Source organism: Ostrea edulis, chromosome 2 (assembly GCF_947568905.1).
Source record: "Ostrea edulis chromosome 2, xbOstEdul1.1, whole genome shotgun sequence".
Classification (NCBI taxonomy): Eukaryota; Metazoa; Mollusca; class Bivalvia; order Ostreida; family Ostreidae; genus Ostrea; species Ostrea edulis.
The window spans coordinates 355,028-378,382 of NC_079165.1; the positions used below are offsets into that span (position 1 = coordinate 355,028).

General features: G+C 35.4%; 1 protein-coding gene across 1 annotated transcript in view; it reads right to left on the reverse strand.

The window, feature by feature from the left end:
• LOC125676396 (B-cell receptor CD22-like) overlaps positions 1-23,355 on the reverse strand; it is a 154,743-nt gene that overhangs the window by 25,969 nt on the left and 105,419 nt on the right. The window contains exons 8-9 of the mRNA XM_056157244.1: positions 19,534-19,803; positions 896-1,165 (exon numbers count right to left, since the gene is read on the reverse strand). Of these exons, the coding sequence (XP_056013219.1) occupies positions 896-1,165; positions 19,534-19,803 (540 nt within the window). The remainder of the gene's footprint in view (positions 1-895; positions 1,166-19,533; positions 19,804-23,355) is intronic.

Consider the following 23,355-nt stretch of genomic DNA (forward strand, 5'->3'; position numbering starts at 1 on the left):
TCTTTGCGATACTTCAATCTAATTATTTATCAGTTGATTACTTGCTTGTTTTTGTATCAACCAAAATCAGTCGATTTTAAAACTGTATATCAGAGACCCACATATTTTGTGCCTTACGAACTATGAAAGTAGAATGCCTCCGCTTTATTGTGACGTCACAATACACTTCGTCTGCTTTGACGTTAAATTTATGAAAAATGCACGAGGTTGCCCAAGGGGCGAAATATGATTGGGAGATATGATGTTTGAGAGGGAGATATGAAATTTTGTCATCCCTGGCACGTGACTGTCTAGACCAATCAGATTACGCGCTGCATAAAATTCTCATACTGAGGTATAATAATATGCAGTATCATGCAGAATGTCTGAGTAAAATCATACGGTATACTTCCACTGACGTAGATCTATAAACCAATGTGAAATACTGTAAAAGTGAGAAAGTTTCCCAGTTTACTTTCGGAAGGTCGGTGGTCTTTCCCCAGGTACATTGTATCTGGGTTCTCTCTCCCACCAATGGAAACTGGGCGCCACCAGATAACTAAAAAAAAATACTGGGTGTGGCGGGAATTATCAATCAATCAATAAATCATGTAAAATATATTAAATGATATCCTGGTATCTCCACGACTTATTTACATAGTGTTGCAACTGGTGTAGATTTTTTAAAATACATTTTTTCATGCAGTGTTAAAAATCAAGATCATTTTCGTTGTGTACCTACACATATATCAGTACTTACAATGTACATCTACTTGTACTGTAACTGATGTAGATATCTCTATACTGTTGTTAACTGTACACAGATATTAGTACTTACATTGTACATCTGCTTGTACTGTAATTGGTATATATATCCTTATAGAATTGTTAACTGTACACAGATATCAGTACTTACATTGTACATCTATTTGTACTGTAACTGGTGTAGATGTCCCTATAGAGTTCCTAGCTGTACAGCTGTATGTCCCGGATGCTCCCCTCTGTATGTTGGAGATGGTGTAGGTAGACCCTGTATGGAGGACATTACTAGGACTGTCTGTCTTGATCCAGCTCCATGTGATGCCTGTGTTGGGGTTGGCAGCACTCACACTACATGTCATGGTTGCTGACTGACCCTCGACAACCCGGTATGGACTTGATGTGCTGGTGGTCACTTCAGGTTTATCTGAAAGAATGCAATAGACATAGAAATCACCCAAAGAAATGAAGATAACAGTGATCAATCTAACAAATTCTATATATTATTCCAAATTGAGAACAAGGCAAATATGGACCCCTGGAGACACCAGAGGTGGGATAAGGTGCTTTGGAGAAATAATCATACCACACAACACAGTTAAGGTGATCAACGACGCATTTTAATGAAATTAATCTCAAAAACACTCCACTATGTTCCCGCTTGTTTTATTCAATGTCATGTTTTCAACCCCAGAATTGCTCCCCTGTCGTGTCGCACTATGTGCTCCTCTACCAAAGGAAGCATGAATACCGATCATGTGATATATCTAATTTTAACCCAGCAAGTATGTCACCAACTAAATCGAGTACTGCAAGGACATATCCTACTTTCATCAGTACTTTGTCACGATTGGAATTCAAAATAGTTTATACTGATCCAGAAAATTTGTGTGAAGCTAGATTATTTCCAGTACATAATATAAAAAATCGCCGACACAGGTGTACTTGACAATGTGCAATCCATTGAACATGAAACTATTAATCAAAGAATATTTCCAGAGGTCCATCGTCGTTTTTACGTAATTCATCCCTTCAACTGCACATTTGTTAAATTTCGTACAATTCAAAACTGGTTATGCCCTTGCAGTATATCGATTTAAATGGTATACATCGTTTCGACTGTATACCGTTGTAAACAAAACGCACTGATTATCAATGGGAAGATAATTCATGGGGAGATGATATCTTTCCTTCAGCGGGAAATAAACAAATAAAATTTTATTTCTGTTTTTGACTTTCACTGATCCATTCGACTTAATAAGACAATTAATTCTTTAATTGTTTTGTTTCAGATATCGACCTTTTCGTCTTTTGTTGATGGTGCCCCTGACCTAAATCCAGCTGAGGGCCAACATGGGTAACAAGCCTTTCGCGTATTCAAATTAATGAAAATAAAAGCATAAAACATTTTCATTAATTTTATTCATTCTTGTTATATTATTATAAAAAAACCCAAACATGGAACATGAAAATACAAGCACAAACAATATACGTAAGAGAAGTTACTCTAGACCCCCTTCTCTCTCTCTCTCTCTCTCTCTCTCTCTCTCTCTCTCTCTCTCTCTCTCTCTCTCGTGTGATTTTGGCTGCAATACAATTTTTTACCACATGTACTGTCTACTGTCGTCTGATGATTTTATTTTTATTTTTATAACATCACAGAGAGAATTATATACTAAACTTCATAAAGAATAGAGAACTTTAAGGATCTAAACATCAATAAAGCCTTTAACCAAAAAGAAAAATTAGTAATAAAACGAATGATTCAACAACTGTGACAAACACAATGATTATAGCTTGCAATATGAAAAAGAAAACACAATTCAATCAATATTCTATCAAAATATTGTCATTAACAAGAAAAAAAAGTTTTACTCAACTAAAAAATTATTCAAATAGCAAAATAAAAAATTATGAATATTGGTTTTGGGTTGAAAATTAAATATCATAGTAAAAATATACTGCTTTATTTTTTAATTCTTTTTCTGAAAATTGGTCTCGGAAAATTCCAAACCATATTTTTAGAGAATGCGTCATGGTGTCTTCTGCTCAACCTTCAATTCGGTAATGTACAAAATTATGATATTTAACAGTTTTCTATGTAACAATGAATTACTGAAATTTTGCTAAAGTAATCATAGCAAGATGTTCAAAGGATTCTCGGTCAATTAAATGGTGGGAAAACAGAAGCACTTGAGGAAATCAAATCAATGACACCAAACAGATCAGCCAATGTCCCAAAACAGATGATCAATATATTAGAACCCATTTTGAAAACAACTTCTCCACAAGTCTCAAAAATGCATTCTCATCTCAATACAATCTCACTGAAAAAAGGTATAGCGCTCAAAAATTTAAAGACAAAATGAAAAAAGGCCGAAAACGTAGTTAAAGCATTTCAAATCTGCTATCAAATGAAACAGAGATTAACACCTTCCTTTCTTCTGGGACCTCTTACAATCAAAGAGACAGAGATAGGTTAGCTGCCTACTTTTAGACTCCCAAAGCAGCAAAACAAAGAAGCGAGACCCATTCAAAAAAGTCACATCAGAGAAGAAAACAAAACCAAAAACATGTTGGAAATATAGAATCACAATTTTGACAAGGGAGAGTTCATAAATTATATTGAAGGACCTCCCCCTGGGTTAAAAGTTAGTTGGAGAAATCTGGCAATCAAATACAATTTGACAAATACGAATGGCATCAAACCTTCAAACAGAGGTCAGGTTCTCTGTGAATATGCCAAGAAATTAGGAATCAATACACACAAATTCAACACCGAAAAGCGAATCAATGGGAGGGATTATGTTCTCAGAGTTAGACGAGCAAGGCAGACAATCTGCAAAAGAATTTCAATACCAACACCCCTTCCAACTATATCCCTTCACCAAACTATTCAAAGGATACTTAACACCAAAGAACTCTACATAGGGGAAAAAATAGTGCCTAAGATGTACAACAGAAAGAAAATAACAGCATCCGGAAAACTAGATACTGACAGTATATGGTAGAGAAATACCATTAGAAAATATAAGAAAGCAAATGAACAAGGATCAAACATACTTTTTGAGACGTCAAAGCTACAACGACTACGACAGAATTACAGAACAGAAAATTAAACAGCATCTACAATTCTATGATATTTTGATATTTCCATGCCAGAGAGCCTTAAAGAAGCCTTAGAAAATCTTAAAAGAATTGAAAACACGCGCAACTTAAAAATCTGGCATGACCATAGCGACATCCTAAACCATAACTACCGGTATGTAAGTTTTATGGTTTCACCCTTGTGTGACCCTGCTGGTTTTTTTTTTAACAAATGAAGAATTCAAGCAAAGATTCCCAAATAGACAACCTATTGATGTACAGGGAGCAGCTATTTAGCTACCTTTGCAAAACCATTATTGACAATCCACAAAAAATGACCACAAGAAAACTTTACCGTTGCCATTTCCATAGCCTGACAATTCATGCTCCAAAGACGTACAAACTCTTTTGTCTTCGCTCCTTGATACCAGAAAAAGAGGAAAGGTCATTTGGAGACTTGTGGTCAATTTTCTTTAGAACATCAAATCGACAGTGTGGGAAAGTCATAGACAATGCTGTCCTAAGATACAATGCACAACAAGAGAGTGATAAAAGAGACAGTTACAAACATCAAGAGTCCAGCATAAGCCACCATGCTAAGTTGCTTCCAATTTCAAAGGACTCGACTTTCCCCCTCGACCTCTTAAAAAAAGTCCATACATGTTCCAAACCCATTGTGAGCAGATTGCTGACTACCTTCTACAAGGGCAAAACTACTGGTGGTCTCTGAAAAACGACTGCGTTGTGTTTCATGATGGTCCATCCCATTCTGAAAAATCACTTCCTCCAATGATGCACTTTAGGTCAAAAACTTTCAAAGATTCCAAAAAAAAAATACTTTCAAAGCAATCAAGAATTATCAAGAACGAAGGAAGTTACAAACATACTACTACATATACATAATTACTACAATTATTTGATCCAAAGAGTCAGATCCTGTCAACGAAATATAATCCAACTCTTTGGATCAAATTACTGTAATAATGATAAATTTATTATATACCCCCGTCTGTATTTTTAAATCCACATTTATAAGATAATACATGTAATTCAAATTATCAAAATCACAGACATGGTGAAATTATATTTTCTGCGCGATATGGTCGATATTTTCCACAAACAAGAGGCCCATGGGCAACATCGCTCACTTGAGTCACCTTGGCCCATATTGAAAGATATTCCCTACATATATGCATGTAAAGCTTTGATCCCTATTGAGGCCCCAACTTATCCACAGGGGCCATGCATTTAACAAACTTGAATCTGCCCAATGTCAAAAAGCTGTCATGAAAATCTCAGATATTCTGGCCCAGTGGTTCTTGAGAAGATTTTTAAAGATTTCACCTATATATTTGTATGTAAAATTTTGATCCTTTATTATGGCCCCACCCTACCCTCAGGGGTCATGATTTTAACAAACGTGCATCTGCACTATGTCAGGAAGCTTTCGTGTAAATTTCAGCTCTTTGTGCCCAGTAGTTCTTAAGAATAATTTTAAATGACTCCACCCTATTTTTTGCGATTATCTCCCCTTTGAAGGGGACATGTCTCTTGATTTGTACATACTTGAAAGCCCATCAGCCAAGGATGCGTTGTGCCAGGTTTAGTTCAAATTGGCCAGGTGGTTCTGAAGAATTCGAAAATTTAAAAAGTTTACAGACAGACGACAGGTGATCAGAAAACTTCAGGTGAGCTAAAACAGTTGCGTTTATGTATTGTGATTTCATCAGTTTCTGATGATAATGATACGGAATTAGAAAACAAGTGTGGCGATTTGGAAAATCGGATCACACTCTGTGAAATCAACATTATAAAACAAATAATGAAACATTGATGGGAATATGATAAAATCAAATACTGTACATCAATCTCATGTTTTATCAGTATAATTTTGACGATGTTTGTTCCATTATGTCAGGTCTTTTGGAGAAGAGAGATACGGACTGTTTTATACAGGATTAAGCAAGGTCAAGATAAGACAATAACTACTTTTTAAACTCTCCAATCTTTTGAGGTTTATGAAGAAGAAAAAAACACATACACACAGTATGTATAAAAACAGTAAAAAATACTACATCAATGTTACTCATTAATATGGAGTTCACATTTGAGTGTCACCATTCTTTAAATTCAGAGGTCATAGAACAATTCCAGGCAGATGATTCCCATGAGCACACATTATACCAACCCAATGTGCTTAGCAAAGAACTTTCAGGTATTTAAATGTATGATTTTTTTTATAAAAACTCCCCAAAAAAGTTCGGGAGAGAAAATAGTCAACGCCTTATCATTCTCTTGCATATATTCATATCTTGCTTCTACAGATCCTGTTATGTCATCCTCAGATATTGGCAATTTTGATGGCACAGGATTAGGACACACCGGTGCACAGATGGAAGTCGAAATCCCCGTTTCTAACCATCCCCAGTGTCCAGTTACAACCCTAGAAAATAATATTTTCGCATCATTCTTTATACACATTCCAGTGTAACATTACTTATGTGCTCTACTACCATCATTGTTTGCATCAATACCATTATGCTGAAATATCAGTTGGAAAGTGTACATACCCTTGTACTTGTGAAAAAATATCACTACTTCAAAGGGCTTTGAAATCTAGAATAGATTTACTGTTCTGAATATCTGTTCTGAATATCTAAACTGACTTCTAATGTTCAGCAACAAATATAAAGCAAAATGCGCTCTTAAAACTTTACTGCCCTCAAAAGTGCTTACACTGATTAAAGGCTTTACATAATACAGAGCTGTTTACTTGTATGGATTGTCCGTATTTTCCACGGATTTTAAAGTCAAAATACGACCTACGGATTCATGTTAAAAATCTACAATTTTCCACAAACCTGGGAAAGAATCAGTTTTCGAAATTTGTCGATGAAGAAGATGCTAGTGTTTTACACATAAACACTATATACTAAGTTTGGACCCACCCATGGGCCACATCGCAAACTTCAGTCACCTTGGCCCATATTTAAAGATTTCCCCCGATATATTCACAAGTAAAACTTTGCTCTATTGTGACTCCAACCTACTCCTAGTGGCCATTATTTGTATTAACTTGAATCTGACAGAAAGCTTTCATTTAAACAGTTTACAGAAGGACATACAATAGGCAATCAGAAAAGCTCACTTCAGCTTTCCTCTCGGTGACATAAAAAAAACAACAATATGTCTCTCCCTGGAAGATTCATTCTAGTGTTGATATGACACAGTTGAGAATCATAATTGAAAATTATTTTGCAATGCTAGGCCCCATAAGATACATTTTCTCAAATAATTGAGATACACAAGTCTTATCAGTCACTTCAATATTAGTTAAGAATTATCACTGTAGTAGTAGGGATCATGAAGTTTACCATTTTGGCTGAGGCCTTTCAATCAATAGAAACTTTCATTTTTTTGTTTTCTGATACAGAAAATGCAGTTGGAGATGTCCACCACAGGCCCTTGAAGTAAGTTGATGCTTGCATAGTGTCGATGAACAAACCTGGTAAAACAACAAATGATCATTGTATATTCTACAATGAATTTGATATGCATAGTTTAAATAACGTTCATATATAATTTCAAACAACAGTTCTTGATCTAATTATGTTTCAGATCCATATGCAAACAAAGAAATCCAAAGTCATCCTTTCACAAGTAAAAGATCCCTTTTTGGCAATAAAACAGATATAATATATAAATATACATGTCCAACAATAAACAAGAAGCCCACAGGCCTTGTCGGTAACCTTAATACTAGTGAAAAAGTATCACCACTCCCATGGGCTATGGAATCTAGAAAAAAAATCCTGTTCTGAATATCTAAGCTAAATTCTAATATACAGCACCAAATTTGAAAAGAATTGGACTGATATTTATCAAGAAGTTAAAAATGTTTTCTTCCCTCAGATGCCTATACAAGTGCCGCATGTGTTTATGGCCCACCCAAACCCCAGGATTCCAACACGCCCCAAAATCCTGATGGTAAGTTTTCTTTATAAATCTGAATCAAAAGTATTCCTACTAAATCACACCGTACCTGATAGCAAAAAACTAACTTGGAAATTCCTTTTGTCTCCCCTTAGATGCCTATACAAGTGTCATATGTGTTTGTGGCCCATCCAAATCCCAGGATTCCAACACGGCCCAGAATCCTGATGGTAAGTGTTCTTGATAAATATTGAATACTGAATTGAAAGTATCATTGCTATAATTACTTTACCCGATAGTGAAGAACTAATTTGGAAACTCTTTTCCCTCAGATGCCTATACTAATGGCAGTTTTCTTAATGCACCACCCAATCCCCAGGATTCCAACACGCTCAAGAATCCTGATGGTAAGTATTTAACTCCACTAACTTAAATGTCAGAGAGCAAGCACTAGTACACAATAATAGAACATGTAGTTCTATAAATAAAAAAGAAAAAATCTTCAAACAACAAAAATTCAAATTGCATTAACTGTGTCATTGGTGTCATGAGTGGGGTAGGGATGTTATAATTTCAATATAAATTTTCGTCGTTATCTATTCATTCCATCGTGTATAGCGTATATCTAAGATAACCAATTATAGTAACTTGAAAGCCCCCAAACCCTGAAGCTTCACCCATGGGTCCCCATCAGGGGGCTTTAAGACAACCCTGATACTGTACTTTATATTTATTAATCCATTATTTGTTTATAATCATTTCATCATTCTTTATTGAAAAGGTGACCATGTGAATAAAAGGCGCAGAAGACAACTATTTTCATCCGAAGGCAAACATATCCCCTGTTCCAAGTAAGAAAACAAATTTCGGCAAGCTTTTATACTTCTATTACAGGCCCTTTTTGTCTGTTTGAAATATTAAATGAAACTTGTCATAAACTAACTTCTCTTACCTCCATAATGAAAGAATCAGTTGTCATTTATGACAAACATTTATTAAAACTGACACCATTACCGTGTGCTTTGCCTCTTTTACTTTCAGCATCAAAGTACACCACCGATTATCTAGTGAGCATTGTTTTGGGTGATATGGAAGAAGTTGAAGAATTTAACAAGTACAAGAGACTAATTAAAAATGACAAGTCCTTTCAACAATCATATGACAAGTGTCTAGCAACAATACAAATCATGATTAGTAAAAGGCATAGAGAACTTAAGGAAAAACAATGCTCTGCTGCTACAAAACATATATTTTATGCAGAAAAACTTTTGAAGCACTGTGGGATGTATTTCTAACGAGTTTCAATATCCATTATCAGATGTAAACATGATATAGCAATAAAATTGCTCTTACATTTGAGCCTCGTAATACATTTTTGATGAAATAATTTCATCGGACGTCAGAACTATGACGGCATATTACCTATTTTCGCAGGATTTGATAAGATATTGAGAATTGCCTAACCATATCTCCCGCTAGTAGGCGGTAATACGTGTCCCGGTCCAAAACACCGTTTACATAATGGCAATAAAATTTGACATATTTTTCTTTGCCTATATTTTCAATCCTTGGTGGAATTAGCAAAAGAAATTACCTAGAGCTCTGCAATAATGTAGCCCTATCCGATTTTTTTCCCTGACGTTTTCAGGATAGGGCTACAATTCCATAGGATCTCCGTGTATTAGTCCCAAATGTTGTTTACACCAAAAGGAATATCAACTTTGTGCTCGGGTATGTCTAATAAAGGTGTTTTTCATTAAATACCATGTACAACATGCAAAATTCTTCGTCTGCTCCGCCATGCTTGTTATCGCGAGATCTCGTAGGTACATGTAAATCTACTGAAAAACCTAAACATTGACAATCAGCGCGAAAATGTAGTTACTCGAGCCATTTCGACAAAAAAAGGAAAATCATATGCTTGCAGAAAGAATTTACACTCTGATGTTCGGTTTTTTAACTTGATAAGTTGATATTAAATTCAAACCTTTTCAATACCGACGAAATAGCTTTCACCTCCGAACTCGTCCATTGCTGCGAATACTATCGAGAGACACAACCTGTTGACAGGTAATTTGACACTTAAAATCGTATGCTACATTGCAAAATCGAATGTGATCAAAAACATATTAACTGTATTTCAGTTAACATAGCAAAGTCTAGTTTTAAAAGCTGTGATAGATGCATGTTAAACCAATACATCATATTTAAGTAATGAAAGTAAATTTTACTCAATTCATGCGATATAAAATATGTTGGTTCAGATTACGCATGATAAACCGTCGCTTATAAAATTAAATATAAAATGAGTAAAATTTACTTTCATATCTCATGATTGAAAGTAACCTGCATTTCATATTATTTGATGAATTATTCTGAAAAGAGTATTAATTTTTAATGACTCTGAAAAATGTTGTTGTAGCAACAAAATGGAAACTGAACAGCCAAACGTATTGTGACGTCATGTCTAGAACACCATATAGTGGGACTAAATGGTAACTTTGTTTATACGATATATATAGAGAATGTTGATAAAGTCAACTCAACCATGTGAACTAATGAAATTACATGTTACAAGTAAAAGTATATCATGTATAAAATATTCATCAACTCTTAAAAAATTACACTTGAAATATTTCCATAAACAGGCTTGCATGCAAAACTACATAGTGTTGCAAAATGTATATGCTACAATTGAAACCAATTTTTTTTTTAGCCCTTTTCAGTTATTATTTTATAAAATTAGCTTTCGAACTCCGAATCAAATTAAAAAACATCAATAATAATATCTTGTTCGAATGAAATATATATATAAGCATAAAAAAGAGCAGTATATGTATGATAAATAGAATATTATGTCTACATACCAAAATCCATATCATATGTATTTTGGCATGCAATATTCTCTATATAATTGATGATTGAGACACCACTAGAAAACCCAAACCATAAAATTCAATTTAGTGCAAAAATAGTTCCTATTGGTGAAATTTACAAAGCCAAGCTCTAGCACTGGTAGGCATCTGAGCCTGAATGTAAATTTGTATAATAATATAAGAATTATACAAAACTATATCATTCCATTTAATCATCTTTGTATTTTTACATCAGTTATCAATCTATTAAATTGGAGTGATTTTGGACTGATGCCCTTTTTGTCTGATGAATGCAAGGTGAAGATAAGGAACAGTGATCAATCTCATAACTCCTACAAGCAATACAAAATAGATAGTTGGGCAAACACGGACCCCTGGACACACCAGAGGTGGGATCAGGTACCTAGGAGGAGTAAGCATCTCCTGTTGACCGGTCACACCCGCCGTGAGCCCCATATCCTGATCAGGTAAACGGAGTTATCCGCAGTCAAAATCAGTGTGCCAAGAACGGCTTAACAATCGGTATGAAACACGTCAGACAGCATTTGACCCAATGCGAGGTTGTATTGACGAACTTGATCGTTATAACGACCATATAATTTGCGAAATGCTGACTTCAATCGAGACTGTTGAAATCCCTGTACCATCAACTTGTTTGTCAGTAGCTTACCTCGATTTAAAAACTTACTATACCCAGAACAAACTCTTGCATATCGAATCAGTTGAGATATATAAACACAATATGCAGGTGGTAATGGAATATTGCTACATAAATATGGGAAGTTGACAATGGGGAAGCTGAAATCATCCCGTTTGTCATACAGTTGAGTTGTTAGTTTGCCGTTAATGTCTACTTTCAATAAAATATCTAAGTATGAAGCAGAAGTGGACGACTCTGTGGTGTCCTTTATTTCGAGCTCACGGGGATATATCAAATCGACATATGAATGAAAGCTATCATTGTTAATAGACAAAACGTCATCGATATATCTAAAAGTCGAATTGAAGGTCACAGCGAGATATTTTTTCTTCTCACGTAGAAGTTTTTGAATAAATTCTGCTTCATATGAATATAAAAACAGGTCAGCTAACAAAGGAGCACAATGCGTGCCCATGGGAATTCCAACAGACTGTTGGAAGACCTGATCACCAAAGACCACGAAGATATTGTCAATGAGGAAGTCTAGCATATTTTTTATTTCAACTTCAGAGTACTTGTGCGTGGAATCAGAGTGGTGTTTAACAAAGTAAGTTTTTGAATGACTGATCACTAGATATGAATATTTCCGTTTTTGTTGAAGAAGCAACTGTCTATGATGTCAAAAAGTATAGTCTTTAATTTATCGTGAGGAATGGTCGTGTATAGTGTTGAAAAGTCATAGGTTTTAATGCTATTGATTTGGGGAAAATTCTGTGATTTCAAGTTTACTAAAAGTTCTTTAGAATTTTTTAGAATCTACATTTGATTAACACCACTTCTGGCATATGTAGTTGCACAGTAAGTTTGAAGTTTCTCCTTCACAGCTGTTAACATTTTCGTGAGGAGCAAAGATAGGGGCTTGGTAGAGCACTTACTGGATCCAGCAATGTATCTTTGTTTGTAAGGGTTTTTATGTAGTTTAGGAATCCAGTATAGGTACGGTAACTCATATTCATTCGACCCATTGACTGGAATATTAAATGTGTCTAAAACTGAAGAATTTCGTCTTTTGAAAGGGCAGTTGGAGTATAAGTATGATTACCAAAAGTGGAATTAATGCCAAGTTCGTTTAAAATACAGTTGTAATAATGAGCCTTACAAACAAAGACAATGTTGTTACTAGCTTTGTCAGCTGGAACCAAAACATATTCGTCATGTAAACTATCTAATTCTTTTATCACTTCTGGTTTACTAAACACAGAAGGATAGATGGTACGTACTTTTGTTTTCATGTGTCTAATGCGGGATTTTAATATCCCTCTTATGCTTTTAACCCATTCTGACAATGTATCAAGTTCTTCTTTTTCATATTTAGCCCATCGTCTGGCATAATCTTCGACAGAACTCATAATAGATATGAAGTTCTGTCGCCAATTAAAAGACCGAGGTTCTCTGTATTTAGGACCTTTAAGAATAAGTGATTTGAGGTCCTCATTTTCAACTATATCAACATCACCAGTAATGACATGTCCAGCTGGACTGTAGTTGAAAGAAGATGAAGAACAAGAACATGTTGGTGGATTACGTATAAGATGGTCTATATCTAAGCACTGCAAATTTTGTTTATAATTAAAAAGTTTGTATGTAATAGTAGAAGTATATCTGTAGGAAATACAGGGTGTAGACTTGAACTTGAAATAAGTTGGAATACACGACTGAACCCTTTTATGACGAAGAATGTTGCTTATGTTGACGGCATCTATTCCTTTGTTTGTAAATGTGAGCTTAAGGAACTGACGGCATGATTTGGAAGGAATATCATCCATGGTCCGTGCTGGTTTATAGAGCCTGTGGTAGGCAAGATCCATAATCATAGAGTTAAGTCTATATTCAGGTGTTGAAAAATCCAAGTATAGACTAGCCATAGCTTCTTCAAAAAACGTATGTAAAACCCTCAATGGAATAGAGTAAAGTTTTGTACGAATATGATGTGGACCCAATTGTCTGTTGACGTGAGGCAAAAGTGAATCAAACGTGACATCATTTATACTTGGTCTTTTATATGAACGATGTCCGTGACTGCGTTTTCGTCCTTGGGTATTGAATATAGTTTGATTTCAACGGATTAATCACTAATATGCAAATCATAAAATAAAGTCAAAACCCTAGGCTCTAGCCAAGATTTACTATCTTTTCAAATTTGGTGACAATGTATTCCACAAGAAAAAATCCATACTGGAGAGAACATAATTCCCGTTTTTATTATAAATTTGTTTTCATCAAATAGAACTTATATGTACACATCAAATTCCATTGTGTTTCCAAAGTATTGCCTAAGGGAGAAAATTAGCTTGTGGTCTATAATGCAAGTCTACAGTATGAATATGTTGCAAGCATTTAATGGACAATAGATATATATTTCCCTTAAACAGATTTCAATCAAGATATACAATGGTCAAAATATTTCTTAAAACACGCAATACCTACTCATAATCTTTTCGTGTCCATTTTGTTTAATGTTCGTCTTGTTTACACATTTCTCACGGGTAAAATAACTATTAAAACATATAAATTGACGCCTAGAATCAGAGATATAAAACCAATTGATATGAACTTACTTCAGTCTTAATGTCACTTCTCGTAGTTGATGAACTGTTCTGCAACACGCACCTGCAAGTCCGAACTCTTCCACATCTTCTACGTAAATGCGCAGTGCGCAGATATAAAGCGTCGCAGTGATTCCGAATGGAATGCAAACGACAGCATTTCCCCCTTGTAAACATGCTACGTATGCAATTTATAGGGCATTTTAATAAAAATAAACAAAATAAAGTTGGGAAAAGAATTTCATTTATTTCTTTTTAAATTAAGTATGTTATAGAAAGGGAAAAACTGGAGTTTTTTTATAAACTCATGAATAATGGGTGGAGCTTGCGTCAAAATTTTCACGTGGTATTAAGCCCCTCCTCTCCGTTGATGCACCTAACGGAGTTGCGCATATTGAACAGTCATATCCGATGTGACCCTTCTATCTTGGTAATGTATGTAGATTAATCCGTAGTGAAAACAAGAATAGAACAGTCTATTAATTGGTATGAAATTGTTCAATTTCAAAAATCTTATTTTCGAGAACCACACATGTGTAAGAAAAATTAAATGCATAGTGATGTAGAGCAAGAACGCCTCTACCAAGATTGTAAATTTCATGATCCCTGGGGTAGAGGTTTTCAACCCCGGGCGGGTCAAACTTACTATATAGTGTTTATGCGTAAAACACTTAAAACATTTTCTTTAGTGCTATTGATATTAAACTAAATATATATTTGGAAAAAGCAGGTAATCATTTACCAAAATTGTAAATTTGAGGATCCAAGGGTAGGGGTTACGATATCAGGGCGGGGCCAAAATTATCAGTTATGAAATTTGTGAGCAATAGCAATTTTCAAATTCGTCTTGATAACTACCATTCCAATTCTTTTCAAATTGCTATGATGCATCATTGGAACAAGGCGGACATACATTTTAAATATCATGACTCTTGCAACCCTGGGGCCTTAGGGGTGAGGAGAAACTGCCCAAAATTTACCAATTTTCAAAAATTCTTCTCTAGAGCCACACATGTTGACAAAAAACTAAATACAGTGATGTAGAGCAGGAAGGCATTTACCGAAATTGTATAATTTTGTATCCATGGGGTAAAAGTTTTCACCCCAGGACGGGGCCAATTTTACAATATAGTGCTTATGTGTAAAACACTTAAATAACGTCTTCTTTAATGTTATTGATACTAAATTGCAACAAAATGGATATTCAGAAAGAGTAAGTATTCCTTTACCAAAATTGGAAATTTGATGACCCCAGGAATTAGGGTTCTGAACACAGGGTGGGACCAAACTTAATGTATATTATTCACGTGTAAGTTTGGTGATACTGTATAAAATATAAATGCATACTTAGGAATAGCAGAAAAGTATGTACAAAAAGGTGCATTTCACAAATATGGATTTTGAGTCTAGGATGGGTCCAAATTAGTCATATATTTTATTGCATTAATGTTAATACACCTATTATATTAAGTAAAACCTTTTATCAGTGTATGGACTTTTGATGGCAGTGAAGTTTGAAGAACACATCTTGTTTTATACTGTTGCTAAAAACAAGAGGTACTGTGAGCAATGCTCACTAAGAATACCCCCGCTTACCCGAATCTCCCAAAGAGTGTTGTTAATAGGTATTAATTACCTCTTTCCTGAGTGCAAAACTATGGTATGCCTCTGTAGAAGAAAATGGAAGATGTAGCCCGAACACAAATCCATGGTATAAGCTTATAATTTTGACCTTGAGATAAAAGGTCAAGGCCATAAAGAAGTCATGAATGTACATGACTCATAGTATCATGGTGATACACCCATGTCTTATGGTATGACTATGTTAAAACCCTTTAATCAATTTTGACCTTGAGGTCAAAGTTCAAGGTCATATAGAGGTCATGAAGGTACCAGACACATCGTATCATGGTGATACACTGATGTGTCAAATATTGTATGCCTATGACAAAGAAAAAAGAAGTCATGGCCCTGACACGAATCCAATGTAAAAACCTTTAATTTTGACCTTGAAATCAAGGTCATATGGAGGTCATGAAAGTACATGACACATTGTCTCATGGTAATACACTCATGTGTCAAATATGGTATGCCTATGTCAAAGAACAAAGAAGTTATGGCGCGGACACGAATCCTTTGTAAAAAAAAAACTTTAATTTTGACCTTGATGTCAAGGTTCAAGGTCATATAGAGGTCATGAAGGTACTCGACACATTGTCTTATCGTGATCCACCTGTGTTACAAATATGGTACTCCTAAGTCAAAGAACAAAGAAGTTATGGCCCGGACACGAATCTGCACAGACATAAAGACGGACAGACAGACAGACAGACAGATTGATTCCTATATACCATATTTCCCTATGTAGGACTGTATAACTAGAATTTGACTTCGATATTCTAGCTCTTAGGAATAGTGATCCTTTTTTACTAGTACTCAGGTGACCGATAAGGCCTGTGGGTCTCTTAAATATGTTCCCTATATATATATTGTAATTAAAACTTTGATCCCATATTATGGCACCACCCTAACCTCAGGGGTTGGGCTGTTAAAAAACCTGAATCTGCACTATGCAAGGTGAAGATAACGAACAGTGATCAATCTTATAACTCCTACAAGCAATACAAAATAGATAGTTGGGCAAACACGGACCCCTGGACACACCAGAGGTGGGATCAGGTGCCTAGAAGGAGTAAGCATCCCCTGTTGACCGTTCACACCCGCCGTGAGCCCCATATCCTGATCAGGTAAACGGAGTTATCCGCAGTCAAAATAAGTGTGCCAAGAACGGCTTAACAATCGGTATGGAACATGTCAGACAGCATTTGACCCAATGCGAGGTTGTATTGACGAACTAGATCGTTATAACGACCATAGAATTTGCGAAATGCTGACTTCAATCGAGACTGTTGAAATCCCTGTACCATCAACTCGGCTGTCAGTAGCTTACCTCGATTTAAAAACTGACTATACCCAGAACAAACTCTTGCATATCGAATCAGTTGAGATATATAAACACCATATGCAGGTGATAATGGAATATTGCTACATAAATGTGGGAAGTTGACGATGGAGAAGCTGAAATCATCCCGTTTGTCAAACAGTTGAGTTGTTAGTTTGCCGTTAATGTCTACTTTCAATGAAATATCTAAGTATGAAGCAGAAGTGGACGACTCTGTGGTGTCCTTTATTTCGAGCTCACGGGGATATATCAAATCGACATATGAATGAAAGCTATCATTGTTAATAGACAAAACGTCATCGATATATCTAAAAGTCGAATTGAAGGTCACAGCGAGATATTTTTTCTTCTCACGTAGAAGTTTTTGAATAAATTCTGCTTCATATGAATATAAAAACAGGTCAGCTAACAAAGGAGCACAATGCGTGCCCATGGGAATTCCAACAGACTGTTGGAAGACCTGATCACCAAAGACCACGAAGATATTGTCAATGAGGAAGTCTAGCATATTTTTTATTTCAACTTCAGAATACTTGTGCGTGGAATCAGAGTGGTGTTTAACAAAGTAAGTTTTTGAATGTAATGTAAATGTAAACTTCTATGTCATGTAAATGCAAACTTCTCTAGCCCATACGTTCTTGAGCAGATATTTAAAGATATTCCCTATATATTTGCATGAAAGGTGAAGATAACGAACAGTGATCAATCTCATATTATCCTATAAGCAATACAAAATAGAAAGTTAGATAAAACTTAAATCCAATATTGTGGCCCCAAACTACCCCCGGGGAGCATGCTTTTTACAAACGTGAATCTGTATTATGCCAGGAAGCTTGTATGTAAAGTACACATACTTCCCTGGCTATGTGGTTCTTGAGAAGATTTTAAAAAGATTTTCCCTATGTATTCAGTTGTAAAAATTCGATCCCGTATTTTAGCCCCAACCTACCCATGGTATTCACAAACATGAATGTGCACTATTTCAGGAAGCTTTCATGTACATTTCAGCTCTTCTGTCCCGGTGGTTCTTGAGAAAAAGATTTTCAAATTATTCCAACCTATTTTTGCGTTTTTTTATTATCATACCTTTGAAGAGGGTATGACCCTTCATTACAACAAAAATGAAAGCCCTTACCCCAGGAGACTTATCCCAAGTTTGATTGAAATCAGTCCAGTGGTTCTGGAGAAGAAGTCGCAATTGGGATTAGTTTACAGACAGACGGACAAACAGACAGACGAACAGGCGGACAGCGGGTGATCAGAAAAGCTCATTTTAGCTTTCAGCTCAGGTGAGTTACAAAAAACTAAGGCTTTTTTTTTTTTTTTTTTTTTTTACATTTCTTAGATGTACATGTATGTCATTTTAGGGGGCAGCTCCCCATCTCCTTGATGATATTTATTTTAAGAAATTTGAAATATTAGTATTTTTACACCATCCTAAACAATTTTTTCTTCAGAAGATTTTTTTTATTACAAATTTCTTGTCACAATTACATTTCTTCATTACAATCAATGCATAAACTGTATCATAATGATTTCATAAATTGTCAAATTGTTTGATTTACACACATATCAGTACTTACATTCTATATTTACTTGTACTGTAAGTGGTGTAGATGTCCAAATAGTGTTATTAACTATATTTCGATATCAGTACTTACACTATCAATCTGATTAAAACCAGATCCCGAGATCCGTTCACTTAGATCGCTACACTAGGATCTGACGTAACCCCACAGGGGGTCATGTCCGCATGACCTTTCGCTTGGACTATTCATGAGAATTATCAGCCAGTCAGATTGCGCCATACAGACAGTGATGGCTATATAGGGGGTTCCTGGCAATTCGTAAACAAATTGCTGTAATCTCTCTCCCACGAAGTTTATTCCACACTGTAAATTTGTTTATTCTCGCATAACGAATTCTAAACTTTCGCAATAATGCCTAATCTATTCCGTTCATTCAAACAACAAAACGTACAATATGAAATATACCCAAATTAAATTAATTATGAATTCAGATTTACGTATGAATAGGGAAGGCTACGATTTGAATAGTTTTCAAGATGGTTTACTTAAACAACGCGAGGAATATAACGCCAGTCGACGTAAACGGTGCATTGTGACGTCGCATCTAGCTGCGATATGTTTTCTTTCAAACCAAACAATCGCAGCCATTTTCCTTGAATTGTGAACTCCATCGGGATTTTTAGCGTTTGAATGAAAGAAAACCCGAAGAGAAAACAGACGTTGTTTAAATCGCATGTTTTGAAAGGTGTGCAGTCGTCTGTCAAACGCGCAGCCAGTTTTTTTTTTTTTTTTTTTTTGTTTTGTTTTTTTTTTGGATCTCTAACGTAAATAATGACGCAAAGGTTCATGGGAAAAAAAACATCATCGTTGGTATAAATCGACAGGGTCAATTTGATTGGCTTAACGAAAGGTAATGCGGACGTGACCCTATATGGGGTTACGTCAGATCCTAGTGTAGCGATCTAAGTGAGCGGATCTCAGGATCTGGTTTCAATCAGATTGTTACACTGTAAATCTACTTGTACTGTAACTGGTGTAGATATCTCTATAGTGTTGTTAACTGTACACAGATACCAGTACTTACATTGTACATCTAGTTGTACTGTTACTGGTGTAGATATCCCTATAGTGTTGTTAACTGTACATAGACATCAGTACTTACACTGTACATCTATTTGTACTGTAACTGGTGTAGATATCCCTATAGAGTTCCTAGCTGTACAGCTGTATGTCCCGGATGCTCCCCTCTGTATGTTGGAGATGGAGTAGGTAGACCCTGTATGGAGGACATTAGTAGGACTGTTTGCCTTGATCCAGCTCCATGTGATGCCTGTGTTGGGGTTGGCAGCACTCACACTACATGTCATGGTAGCTGACTGACTCTCTACAACCCGGTATGGACTTGACGTGCTGGTGGTCACTTCGGGCTTATCTGTTTTAATAGAAATTGTGTACATGTTTCCTAACAATACACATAGAATAAATCGCCTGATATTTGAAATATAACATCCACAATTATGATATATACACCAGTTTTCTTCTAGCTGCGTTGACATATCGGCAATATTAGCATGGTGATTTTAAATATGTTTACAAGTTATAGTCCCAATCGTTGAAATGACAAGGGGAGAGTCACAGGTACCGCGTAATTTAAAGTTATTGTTGATCACGCAAAATGTCCTGTATAAAAATGATATGGATCGGTAATGTACTTTCACTAATACTTTTTCTTAAATTTACGAACAACAATTTACAGATTATTACAAATTGCAATCTTAATATGGTTTCTTTAAACTACCACGGAACTAACAAATGTACAATGCGATTTTCGAAACCATGAATAAAGATATCATGAATTGCCTGAGTATACTTGAATGTTTAGATGAAAAGCTTTGTTACCAACGTATACGCTAAAACCATACACTTCAGCTAGTCTGAGGTATATTGTACGACTTCGAAACAAAGTATATCAAAAGGCATTCATTGAAAACATTGGTTTTCATGAACAATTTTAAAACTATATTTTCAATAATGCTTAAAGGAAAGAAATTTCATAAACAGGGAACGTCCACAAGCCAATATTTTACAGCTTACTTTACTTGGAAATTAACAATTTGTCAATTTCAAAAGTTGTGTCTTTAAAACAAAACTTGCGTAGTATCGTTACCTTTCATTTGCAGTTTCAGAAAATGTTAGGCTTGCGGAAAGTATAAACGGTAACGTCCAATTTCTCAATTAAAACTTGTATACTGTTCGTCTGTTGTGTCCCCATAAATCTCGCTTATGTTTCAAGTGTTTGATATGATTTTCATATGTGTATACGACACTACCAATATCTAGAGTTTCGTCATTTTTTAAAATTCACTTTCGGTCAGAAGTACCTCACCACTTTCTGTTTCTTTGGTCTACTTCTTGACTATAACCCCTTCATATAGGTATGTGAAACTTTCAGGGAATATAGACAGTACAAACTCACTGTAATTTATGGAGAAACATATCTAAATATTATTTATGATAGTAACCGTAAGTTTCAAAAACTGAGTAGAAATTTTCAATTTTCTTTGGTCTACATATCATCTATATAAATGTGCTATGGAAAGTGTAGAATATACAAAATACAAGTTTAAAATTGTTTTCTACGTGGGTTTTTTTTTTTTTTTTGCGTACGCATGATTGGGAGATGGCAACTTATTATATGGTTTATTCCTCTTGCTACTGCGGCGGTGGCATAAAGGTAGAGCGTTCGCCACGCATTTGGAAGGTTGGGGTTCGAATCCCAGCCGCGACAGACCTACGTCGTTTAAGCAGGTAGTGACAGGTTCCATCGCAAAACGCTCGGCATCAGGTGTGAATGTCACGGGTCCTCAGAGTTGACCTTAAAAACGGATGACCCATGTTACAGTGGTAGATACACGCTGAAGAACCCTCACTACTCAGTGGCCATAAGCGGTATTGGTGACATTTCCATATGAGTGAAAAATTATCGAGAGGGACGTTAAATAATATACAACCAATCAATGTTAGTCTTGCTATTTCTCATAAACTCTTTGAGATTCAATTATGAAACTTGTACGAATGATAAAATGTAGTCTGTAGACCTCTGATATAGGTCTGCCATTTTCGTCCGCAACTTCCGGTCGTTACAGGAAGTGATCGAATACTATTTCTAATAAGTCGGTTTCTCATCTATGAAACATTAAATCCAATGACATTTTTAGATGTGATCAACACTATTTGGCTTGTCACTATATGGGAGATATGACAAAAAATTCACTTCCGATCGGCAAGTCCGCACCACTTGATTTGTCCCCTCGTTTTGTGTGTAGAAAGCCTTTAGATAGAGACATGGAAATTTTGGAGATTATATTGAATAAGGAGACGCTGATATTTAAGGGTAAAACATCACCGGAAACTCTCGTCCGCATCAGTAGTTAAGGCTAGTTTTACTTCAAATTTCAATCACTGTTTTCCCATTTTTTTCTCAAGTTTATTTTCATTATATATTTGAATGGTTCTTGCATGAATACGAAACAGTGTAACGGAAGTAATGTAACGGAAGACCTACTCATCATCAGTAATGAGTTTCTAGATATCATTATTATTATCAGAAAGAAAAATGTGATCCCTTCAACTCATATTTTGAATGCCCTGAGCAGGTGTTCGCACGATAAAGAACTCTAACTGTCATGGCTCTGAGCGCGAAGCATTGGTCTAAATTTGTGGTATATTACATACAGCTGATGACGTCTCGATGTGACTGAAATATTCAAGACGAGACGTAACACGAATAAACAATCAATCAATCCAGGTCAAGGTCAATATCTACAAGCTCTTTTCTGTTCTATCGGATTCCCTTTCTTGTTCACTAAGTCTGCACATTATTTATTTACATCAGTATCATATTGAAACAATATCATAATTGAAGAAAAATGTGAATTGATATTTTGTGTGTTGAATTTCATGTACCATTGGTATTTGCAATAACATTAAAGTAGACAATTCGTGGAAAGCAGCCATGAAGTAATCTTGATTATTGTACACTACCTGAGGATATTTCCGTATTGATATGATTTATTAAGGTTCTGCTGTTTGTCAAACAATAACGTTTCTTTCTAAATCTCCCCATGGAGAGCTTTGACGTCCAATCGCGGTCTTACCACGGGGTAATGATTTGAACAATTTTGAATAAACACACATTAAGGAAACATTTACATAAGTTTGATATTTTCTGGGTAATTGATTCTAGAAAGGATTCTTGAAGAAACCACCATAGTTTCACTATTTTCAATCATATCAATCATGTGAAACGACTGCGACCCTTCACGTATCCAATGTTGAACGTCAATCAAGCAAGGATGCTTTATACAATGTAACAAGTTTGAATGAAATTGGACCAGTGGTTCTGGAAAAGAAGTAAAGCATGTGTACACTTTACGTATGGACAGGCAGGTAGACAAAGAACAAGAGAATATCAGAAAAGTTTACTTTAGCTTATGGATCAGGCAAGGTAATGACTAGCGATGGTTTTGTTGCTATTGAGAAAAATATCTTTAATGTTTCCCTAGTTATATTCACAAAAAAGGTTTGTTCCCTTATTGGGGCGTCACCCTACTCCTATCCCCTCTGCGGTCATCGTTTGAACCCATTTGAATCTACACTCTCTGATGATGTTTGCATATCAATGAAATATGATGATAATGAGTAGTGATAAATCTTATAAAGGATGTGAAATATAGTTGTACTGTAATTGGTGTAGATATCCCTATATAGTTAACTGTACACAGATATCAATACTTACACTGTACATCTACTTGTACTGTAACTGGTGTAGATATCCCTATAGAATTGTTAACTGTACACAGCTATCAGTACTTACAATATGCATCTACTTGTACTATAACTGGTCTAGATGTCCCTATAGAGTTGTTACATGTAACTGTACACAGATATCAGTGTAGATATCCCTATAGAGTTGTTAACTGTA